The sequence below is a fragment of the Scophthalmus maximus genome, chromosome 5 (assembly GCF_022379125.1).
Source record: "Scophthalmus maximus strain ysfricsl-2021 chromosome 5, ASM2237912v1, whole genome shotgun sequence".
NCBI classification, from domain to species: Eukaryota; Metazoa; Chordata; class Actinopteri; order Pleuronectiformes; family Scophthalmidae; genus Scophthalmus; species Scophthalmus maximus.
Genome location: NC_061519.1, coordinates 23,381,746 through 23,392,500, shown reverse-complemented (window position 1 = coordinate 23,392,500; position 10,755 = coordinate 23,381,746). Strand labels below are relative to the sequence as shown.

Below are 10,755 nucleotides of genomic sequence, written 5' to 3'. Positions count from 1 at the left end.
TCCACAAACTGTGGAGAAAATGTTTTGGTTCTACCCGTTACACCGGAGGGACCGTGACGCTTTTTCCAATAGCACGATTGGTGCCCACTGCACGAGTCCACTCGAGGAAACCAACGAGTTTGACAGAAGTATGAAGTATTTTCACAGAATGGAAAGTAAAGTTAAAAAAATGATATGAATAAATATTGCACTATTGAGTTACTTTGTTTCATCGGGGCTTCCACTTATTTCCCTTACAAGGTGCTTTTTATGTCACACATGGCAAATTTAACGTCCGGTATTCTTCATGCTCACACCTGCGAGCTTGACAGCACGTCTTCTTTCCAATGGGAGGGTGGAGAGGTGAGACATGCTGTCGAAAGACTAGAAACCCCCTGAGCTAAAAGTTGTCATACGACAGCCAAGTTGTCGGTCTGTAGGAAAACTGAACAATTCTATTGATACGTCCGATCGTTCCACACAAACACAGAAAATGACTAAGGGGCAGGAAAGGAGCCACAACAACAGCTACGGGACAAATGTGATTAAGTGATTAAGAGCAGGACTCCAATCATCTGGTGGGTGCAGCTCCTTTGTCAACCCTGAAACTACAGAGGCACAGAAGAATGTCCCGCTCAAACTAATTCTAACAGGAGCAGAGTTACCTGCTCAACTCGTTGGTCTGTTTGAAACAGGTCGTCTTTGTCCTCACCCCGACCTTGGGAATGACACAAACACATTTGTCTCAGCGGCAGCAGACGTTCAGCTCAAGCTGCAGGAGTGAAAAGTAGAGCACTGTACAAAGTAGCAGCAGCAGCAAGTGAGGGAAACAGATGCATGGTGACGTGATGATTAAAGGGGAAATGAGATTTTTTTTGTCTCAAAGGGGTGGAGACCCCCAAACTTAATACAGGAAGTCAGCTTATATTTTTATGCAAACACATTCTGTGTTTGTGTTTAAATTGACTACTTCAATTGAGAATCTGAATGTGGGAGTCCAAATGTGGTTAAGCTTGTAAAATTCACGTGGAGAGCTCGAAAATTTGATTTATTTGTCTGTAATAAGGCTTTCCACATGTTTCTATAAGTGATTAAAAAAAATTAATGCATCAATTATAGATTTAACAAATCAGTTGATGTTAAAAAAATGGAGCTAAACTTCCCTCCTTCAACTTAAAGGAATTGTGTGACATTTTTAGAAAAAGAAAACGTATTTCCCAAAAAGGGAACTATTCCTTTTCAAAACGAACCAAAGCATCGTCAGCAGTTATTTCAATAAATCCAACCACACAAAAACACTTGAGTCTACCAGTTTATTTATGAGTCTGTGTGACAATGGGGTCTCCGTATGCACAGTGTTTCTCAATACCCAGGTTGAACCAGTTGCCTTTTCCTCCTTTGTAGGCACTGGTGACTATTCTCGCCCACCCGAGTTCTCCCTGAAAACAAAAACACAAAACAAACACTTACTCTGCGAGCACAATGCCGGTGAAAAATGACTTTTCCTAATCCAACGACGACGGCTATTAGAGAGAGAGGAAGGCCGGCAGGGTGTGGTGAAGAGAGAGAGAGAGAGAAACCAACCCAGAACTCTCCCCAGGAGTTCCTGACGATCCAGTACTCGGTCCCGTTCTCCGCCACGCCCCAGCCCGCCACGGACACGATGTGATTGGGTAAAGAGAGCGGGTGAAACTCTGAGAAAACTCCTCCGGAGTATTCCTCCAGGCCGCCGGTGGCCATCAGTGCACAACTGAAAAAGACAAAAACGTCTCCTTTCACATTTTTCTTTGATCACTAAAATGTCATGAGAACGTCTCTCTACATTTGACTTTTCTCAAATAAGGGTTAAAAAGAAGAAGAAGAAGAAGAAGAAGAAGAAGAAGCTTTTTTATTGTGCAAATTTTGAAATCAGAGGGCTGCACTGTAACTTCCATGAGTCTCTGACACTGGGAACCTTGTGCACAACCTTTCACACACACACACACACACACACACACACACACACACACACACACACACACACACACACACACACACACACACACACACACACACACACACACACACACACAGTTTCCTGCTTTGAAGCTGAATTCAGATGTTCACAAGAGCACTTCTTTATCCTCCGTCTTGAAGTAAGTCTATGAATAACTTACCGTTCATACCATTTGTGCACATATTTTATTTAGACCTTTCCAAACTTACAATGTACAAATGTGAATTTCTCATGCGATGTTTTCTATACACGTTTGCAAAGGGTGAAACTAAAGGCTGTGAAGTTATTTCAGAAAAATAGATCCACGATCTCCAAATCTTCTTGATCCTTCTTTGAGCTCATTCACTACAAATGACAACTGACAAAAAATGTTGGGATCTTTCATATCCGCAGGTATCAGAAGAGCAAAATGAATACTTCAAGTATTGAGAAGTTAATACTGCATGGAATTAATTTTAAAGACAATAAAAAGCTGTCAAAAGCCAAAAGAATCACAGCTACTACAGGTTGTTAAATTACGTACGGGAACAACAGGGTACGGTTAAGAGACACACAGTTCAGTTGTGTTTCTAAAAAAAAGAACTTACAGGCCTGTGTTTAGCTACATTTTAATTTATTGTATTTTAAGATTTATCTGAGTGAGATAAAAGTACGCTCAAATGTCCTCAAAGTTTGAGGCGAGGATCAAGATTAGGCTCCTTCACCCGGCGGATGTTTCGGACGGATAATTGGGAAATGGCTGGGAGGAGAGGATGACTTACAGTACGCTACCTGATGGGACCGTTGGTGTGGATTTCTGCTTTCATCTTGTCTCTTCCGGAAACTTCTCCGTAGTCGCCCACTTTCCACAAAGTGTAGTTCTTCACCACGGCGCACGACTCGAAGAAGGAGCAGGTGCCACACTGGTTGAACAGCTCACACCCTGTGGGCCATCAGAAGAAAAAGAGAAGGTTTGTATTTCGTGTGCAGGGCGGCGACATTCATTTTATGACAGAGTTAAAGAGACATATGTCCGTCAAAATGACGCTGGGTTGAGTGGGATTGAGATCAGGGTTCCATCCACATATTTGTGGCAATGAAGCGTAACTTTGATCATAGAACGAAAATGTAGGATTTTTTTTTTTTACTCTGGTTTTTGGCCTGGTAGTTGTTGCAGGTTTCGTCGGGGACGCCTCGCTCGTGGGCGTAGGCGTAGACCCCCAGGTGATCTCCTCCGTAACACGAGCCTGCCCCACCGCAGTCTATCACGTTCTGGACGGACAGGTAGGCCGACGGCCACGCGCCTCCACGTTTGATGTTGATACGGTCTTGGACAGAAGAAACATTGACAAATATTTACCGGCGCTGAAAACGGTGAAAGCTTAAACACTCTGCAAACTGTTTAACAAGCACATATGATTATTCTATACATCCCTCTTTTCTTATCTTCTTTCCCGCCCGCCCTCCCTCCCTCCCTCCCTCCCTCTGTTGTCATGGTTACCAGCTAATGCGCTGGTGGCTCCCATGGCCCAGCAGGAGCCACAGTACTGCGGGATGTGTTGGTTCCTCGTGACGCTCACATAGTTCTTCCCCTGGACGTTCCTCCAGTCCCACGACGGGGGGAGGTCCGACGCCTTCACGTACTCGTGCGGCCGCGCATGCGTCCTGAGATGCACAGAGAGGAGAAGACTCACTGTGGTTGCAATAAAAAATTCACACACACGCAAACATTTGATAGTATCCACTATTTCTGGGTGTTAGTCTAAACAAAAGAGACTATAGGGGGGAAATTCATGGGACATAAATGTTTTGAAGAAACGGGATCAAGTTGTATCCAAAGTAGCATCTAGCCGAGCAAAAGTGACTTCAGAGGATCAATACAACAAGGTCAGTACTCCGAGAAAAAGAAAAGCAGCTTCATCACAGACTGAAGAACGCAAGACTCAAATGAGCAGAAGTAGCGTCAAAAGAGACGAGTCTGATTCACTGGTCTCAGAGGACGAGCAGCAGTTTCTGAACCACTTGTCAGGAGGGGAAACGAGGCCAAAAACCTTTGGTTCCTTGTGCACGAGTGTTATTGTCTTTTGCGAGATTATTGAAAAAAACACAAAATAAAATGGAACAATCAGGACCTCAGGTGATCCATCAGTGTCAGTCTTTTGGACCCCCGCTGTATATTGCATATATGACCTTAGTGTGTCGAGAAATGCTTTTCAAGAGGAACAAGAAATAACAAAAGGAAAATAAAATAACAGAAGCATACCTTATTTTAAATAGGGTCTAAAAACAGAACAGGTCCAGGGGCCCATGTGCTGTGTGCTTTGAGTTAAAACAGTAGCCATTTATATTAATTTGTTTCTTCTTGAATAACCATAGAACTCAGTTAAAAAAAAGAATACTCAAGAGCCTCAGAATGACCATACAGAGATTCAAAATTAGTACAAAGTTTCTGAGTCTCTTTGAGTCTGGGGCCCTTTCACCAGTCTGAGGCCAGGGGCCAACTGTCTCATAATCCAGAACCAGAACATATTCATGAACTGACCCATAAAGGCACGTGTTAATAAACAAGTGTTTTCAAAATACCAACAGTAGAGCATAAACATTAACGTTTAAACGCTGCACGTTGAAGTTACCGCTCCTCGGTCACGTGATCAGTTTCCCCCCGGAGGTAAACAACAAGCCGGAAATCATTACAATGTGTCGGTATCGGAGGAAAATGTAACAACGTCCCGTCTCTTACTTGACGGAGTTCGGCCCGAGGTCTCTGACGGGTTTGTAACAGGGCTCTGACAAAAGTCTGGAGCAGCTGATCTGCAGTGAAAATGACGCCAAACAAAGCAGCAGAGGTACAGTTGTTGACGCCGCCATCTTGGCTCCCCCCTCCTCTCTGCTCTGACGTCGTCTGACGCATGACGCACAGCTGACGCAGACACATGGCGCCCCCTGTCGGCCGGAGCGACCATTACATCCTCCACTGCAACGGCACCAATAACAGGTTGAATAAATAAGAGAAATCAGAGCATGTTCATACATGGACAAAAAACAATGCTGAGCAGAGAAGAAAAAAAAACATAAACACACCTTTTTCTGTAAATATGTGTTTATTTATATGTTTATTTGTATTATTATCACATACATGCTTGTATGTAATAGTCACATGATTTTTTTTTTCAAAATTAAAAATATGTCTTCTTCCTCTTTCCACCCGTATGCTTGTACATAATATTCCTTCCTTCCAAGCAGACACACTCTTCACATATCATGTCAAAAGTGGCATCAGCTGCACCAATCATCTTGTACACATGCACATTTAGCTTCATATATCATTTGCCATATCATTATTATTATGACACATGCTAATGTTGGCTTGCAGGGAAGAGTGTGGGAATAACTGGTGGGACTAAAGGCGGCTGGTAGTCTGTAGAAAGGTGGGTGGACGTACCAGCTATGTGTTGTTTGGTCTCCCTTAAAATTGCACACAGAAAGACACTCACATTGTTTATATGATGATGAATATTCTTATTATTATAATGTAAAAATTCCATACACATGAATGTAAATTGGTACAATACTGGTAGGAAACTGTGCTTTGGTGCATTCAGCAGGGAAATCAGATAATACATTCAATTCGACATTCTACAAAACAAAAAGCAAATCAAAACTCTAACAGTTTGTAACTAATGGAATCTTTTCATACAAATATTTTTTAAAATATTATTCCACTCTGACTCATCCCCCTAACATAAAAGATGTGCTCTTTCGTTCTTTGATTGCTTTTAAAATCGTTTTTGGTGAGTGATATATAATTTAAAAAAAGAAAAAAAAGAGAACACGCCCTTTCCGCTTTAAAGTTGGACGACAAACAAACAATATGGCGGCCCACCACGTGATACTAATCCGTGTGTATCCCTCCGGTTTGCGGCCTTTCTTCATCACAACATCTCTTGATCTCAGCAAAGCAGTAATCCGAATATGGTCCTGATGGTCTGATGGTCCTGATGGTCCTGATGCTGCAGGTAAATCTGACTCTGTCGGATCTTTTGATTTTACTTTCTTTTCACAGATCCTTTATTGTGTAGTTTGGTGAGAGGGCTCACTCTGCAAAAGTTTGAGACACTGAATGTTTTGAACGGAGTTTTTGTTGTTTATCAGAGGTTTGATTGATTCTGGTTCAGTTCCTTGTGTTCCCAAGTTGGCAAAAGTTGGACTCAACACAAAAAGTTGCATTATGGTTGACGGTTTTGAAACTCAATGTTAAATGTACATCAGTCATAATTCAAATGTTGAAAAAACGATCACTGAATCCACATTGTGAGACGGTGATGTTTAATGGATATGGTCTCAATGTTCCAACTGACAACTTTCCCTCCTACATATTAAAGTAAGGATTGGGGAACAGACATTTTTGGGGGGTTTCTTTACATAAGGCACAACTCTCACTTTTATGGATTTAGACAACAAACATTTATGTAATAAGGAAAACATTGAGTCACTTTTGGAGGGAAACTACATTGAGTTCAGTTAAGTCCTCCCCTACACATTCAGCTATTCCAAATGCAAAATGAGGAATGTGGAACATTTTTTGGCACATCAGCACCACATTATCATTTGTATTGTGACTTTTAGAAGGCCGTGCAAGAAAATGTGTTCATTCCAAAGAAAGAACCACAAAGACTTGGAGGAAATGGCTTGTAAACAATTTTTTTTTTATCCTTTTCTTTAAATACTATACTATACTAATTTAATTACCACTATATTCTTGTGATATGATGACTTTATTCTTGTAATATTATGACTTAATACTTGTTATAAAGTCTCATCAACATACTTATGCTGACATATATATGATATATATGTATGTCGATGATATATCAACACACTTGATGTTGATTTGTGATTTGATAAATACTCCAAGATCCCTTTCCCCCCCTGCTAATATTCTGACCACAGTAATCGATATATGAACGTCTTCTAAATAAAACCAGGTGTCAGAGCAGAGTAGATTTTTGTTGGCTCAGCAGGAAACTTTTGGAATAACACAATCAATACGCAGTTACGATCACATTACACCTAATGCAGTGTCTGATGATTGGTCGGCTTATCGTGGGACGGCCTGGCAGTTCTTAAAAAGGTTATTATATACAGGATAACAGTATTACAGGAGGCTCAACTTCAATCACGGCTCTGTGTTAGTGAGGGGGAAGCACTACTGCTGGTGCTTTTAATGATAACACTAGAATCACATTAGACGTGCATCAGGCAGCTAATGAACCCTCAACAGGAACACTGGATAAATCACTCCCCGTGTTGTGTTGTGTCGTCCATCTTCGGTCTGTGGTCTTTCACCTGATGATGATGATGATGATGACGATGATGATAATGCTGAGCAGCTCAGATCAAAAGCTGTCGAGCAGGAAGAGGAAATTATATTATCATGCTCATGTCAGTGTAAACTGTTCTTGTACTTTACTTGTGTATTTCTATGTTGCACAACTTTTGGCATTTTCACTTGTGGGTTGACTTCGAGTAGAAACTAAATATATGATCATGTAGAAAAGCCTAAAAATTTGGGATCTGGTTAAAGAAATAGTTGAGGGATAAATAGTTTTTGGGGGGAATTTTAACTGTTTTTCTAACTTTTCCTGAGTCAGAAACAAGCGGTTTGTGAGCTGCTGTGTTGAAGCCCTGAGTTTAATATTTTGACCAGAGCCATCTTGGGTTTTTTCTGAAACCAGATGTGGAATTGGGTCTGACTGAGAGCTCGTCCACTGCACGACCTCCTACCCCTGCGACCAAGCACCGATCGGACGGAACGGCTGTCAATCGCGCTGTATCCACGCTCCGATGTATAAGGTACGATTTACCAAATGAACATCGTGCTGTATTGAAGAAGATTTGAAACTTGATAGTGAGACTGCAACCTTCTCAGGAAAACTTTTATGGACACTATAAATCAAGTGAAAGTAGAGTAATTTTCTCATAGACTTCTATAGAAACTGACTTATTTTTTGCAATCAGTGGTGTCGCCCTCTGCTGGTGAATACAGGTATATTAATCCAGAGACTGTTTTATTATGATCTGTGTGCACAAACATATATATATATATATATATATATATATATATATATATATATATATATATATATATATATATATTTCTAGAACAGCTAAACTACTACACATTCACAAACTTGAATTCTATGACAATTTCTTTGTTTTACAAATTCACACATTCAAAAACGAGCATGCATTTTTTTCTTTTTGAAAATGCAGACAAAAGGTGATGTGCAACTGCAGGCTGTGAAATTATCTCTGAACATAATTTTCAATTTGCTTTGCTATTTGCTTTAACTTTGTGTAGAACTCACAGCTGAAAACTCTGTTCACTGTTTGCAGCCGTCGAGATGGCACAATGATAATATGACCAGCACTTTGTCACAAAGCAAATAGTGAATCATGACCGTGAGCGTCAGATAATCATGATATATTTCACATTGGGGATCGTGGGGGTTGAATGTTCCCAGAAGGAGCCGCTACAACCTCAAATAAATTACGAGCCTGCGTCTTCTGAAAAACATAAATCTGACCCTGGAGGAAAAGCAAACATCCATAATTCCGGGGCTGAAAAGTCATCAAGACTCTGACTGAACGTTATTAAGTCAAACTCCTCTGTTGATCACAGACGTGCTCAGCGTATCCTCCTCATCAGGTCATTTAATATGTATTTTCTCTGACAGCAGACGGCGGCCCACTCCTCCCTAAGAAGTCCACTGTGCTTCCTGAAACACAGAGACCGTTGTCCGCCGCAGGACCAGATGGCTGGAGTCCCGATGGCCTTTGACCTCTTAGGTCATCGTCGTTGTTGTTGTTGTTGTTGTGTTAAAAGCTCAACTCCTCTTTTGCTTCGGGACTGCTTCAGAAGCACAAACGGTTCTCAGTAATGCCTTCTCCTCACAGCTCACGGCAGTCCGTCAGTCTGAGTGCTGTAAAACATTTTTCATGATGTAATGTAATGTCAGAAACAACCCAGGGGTAATAATAATAAGATGTTTTGTCAACATATCAGTTCTTTATGATCGGGCCGACATCCTGGGTCTGTGCATTACCATGAGCATCTTCCTGCCGACTGACGCTGAGATGATAGAAGCCCTGATGACACCATTAAACCGACCCCCAGTCGTCAGTTAATGAACGCCATTATCCTGCATCAATTTGCAATGATAAAGTAGATTCTAATGCTGGACTCTTACATCCAGACTGATAACAAGACGACAATCATGCAGCCGCTGCAAGTCAAATGGTTTTTCAGCTCTTGTCCATTTGTCCTTACGTGACTGCTCTCTGCAACTGGTATGAATAACTTTTCAAGAAGTGATTTAATAGTGTTGAGGTGAAGTGTGATATATATGAATATTTTTTGAGCCTCTCCAGGAGCCTGTGGCTCTATGGATAAATTCAGTCTAGAATGAAATACCTAATCAACTTCCAGATGATATGATAAACAGAGATTCAGTGTTGGAGAAGCGATGACCCTGACTTTTTGTACAACACCATCAACAAGAGGCCAAAAGTTTTCACTCATCTTGTGAAATACCTCAACTCCCATTCGATGGACTGGCACCAACATTCTCATTTGCCCCCATATGTTGATTCCTCTGACCTTTTTTCTTCTTCTAGCGCCACCATGTGGTTGTAATTTGTGGGGTTTCTTTGAGCGAATGATCTATTCATTATTTAACTATTGACTGGATGATTGGAAGGAAAAAAAAGATTTTTACGTCTTTGGTGATGCATTATTATTATGATTCTTTAGGTTCCTGTTTGTGTCCTTCTCCATGTACCCCTTGGACTTACAGTAGCCTACTCGCTTTTTAAATTTGTCTTGTTTGCCGTGCAACGAAACACCAGCGCAAAATCCCAAACACAATTCTGATTCTTATCATTTTTCAGGTCAAAATCTGACTTTCGTCTGTGGCTGTGGATTCTTAGTCGTACATAAAACCTTTGAAATATATTTTTGTTGTATAATTTCAGACTGTCTTTGTTTTGGCTTGGGCTTTAGCATATACAGTATGTTATCCAACATCACCACGGTTAGATTAAACATCGTAGAATAAACCAACAGGAGGTCAATTCACATCACATGTGCATATTAATCATGAGCAAAACCCCAACTGGATTGACCAGGTTTTCTTAGGACAACACAGACGTGCGATGTCTGTCTAAATTCCTGAAGAGACAATCTGCCCGCAGCCACCACGGAGGGACATGCACTAAAAAGCCCACTTAAGCAGCAGAACCTTTAGAGTGCATGGAAAGTGCATCCATGTAAATATTGAACACACACTTACTCACACACACACACGCACAGAGAGTGTTTGGACTCCTCCTGTGGATCAATATTGAAGCAATCTGGACGCTAATCTCATTTGCACTTCTGTTTTCTTCTGCTGCCGCAGACCGACGGCGTATGTTCTGCAGCGAAAATCGCCAGAAATTCCGCCTTTGGAAAGATTTTTCTCTGCTCACATGAATATTTTAGGCGGGCAGGTTTTCATGCGCTGTCAGATCAGTTTTAGAGAAATAGCCAATATGCAATTCATCCACAATTTTACATTTTTCATTTGAAAGTGTTTCTTTTTCATTTTGGACTAAACTTAGAAGGCCAATTTTTGGAAATAAAATTACCTCTATATAATCTCCATGTTACCAATGAATTTTTAAACCCAATGAGTTACTCCTTTTTCATATTTGATAGAAGTGTAGAATACACAATATCTAATATCTATCTTCATGGACTT

At 41.0% G+C, this 10,755-nt stretch overlaps 1 protein-coding gene and 1 long non-coding RNA gene across 2 annotated transcripts; one reads left to right on the top strand and one right to left on the bottom strand.

The window, feature by feature from the left end:
* Positions 1-1,278: 1,278 nt before the first annotated feature.
* LOC118311712 (cathepsin Z) lies at positions 1,279-4,855 on the bottom strand. Its single transcript, XM_035635774.2, has 6 exons — positions 4,695-4,855; positions 3,456-3,619; positions 3,103-3,282; positions 2,747-2,897; positions 1,564-1,729; positions 1,279-1,418 (listed from the first exon to the last, which is right to left on the bottom strand). Exons 1-6 carry the CDS (start codon positions 4,820-4,822, stop codon positions 1,293-1,295), a joined length of 915 nt encoding a protein of 304 aa, XP_035491667.2. The 5' UTR covers positions 4,823-4,855; the 3' UTR covers positions 1,279-1,292.
* A 969-nt stretch (positions 4,856-5,824) lies between these two features.
* On the top strand, positions 5,825-10,551 carry LOC118311717. The gene is made up of 3 exons (XR_004794055.2): positions 5,825-5,970; positions 7,690-7,807; positions 8,692-10,551. It is a non-coding gene; the product is annotated as an uncharacterized LOC118311717 (long non-coding RNA).
* The last annotated feature ends 204 nt before the right edge of the window (positions 10,552-10,755 follow it).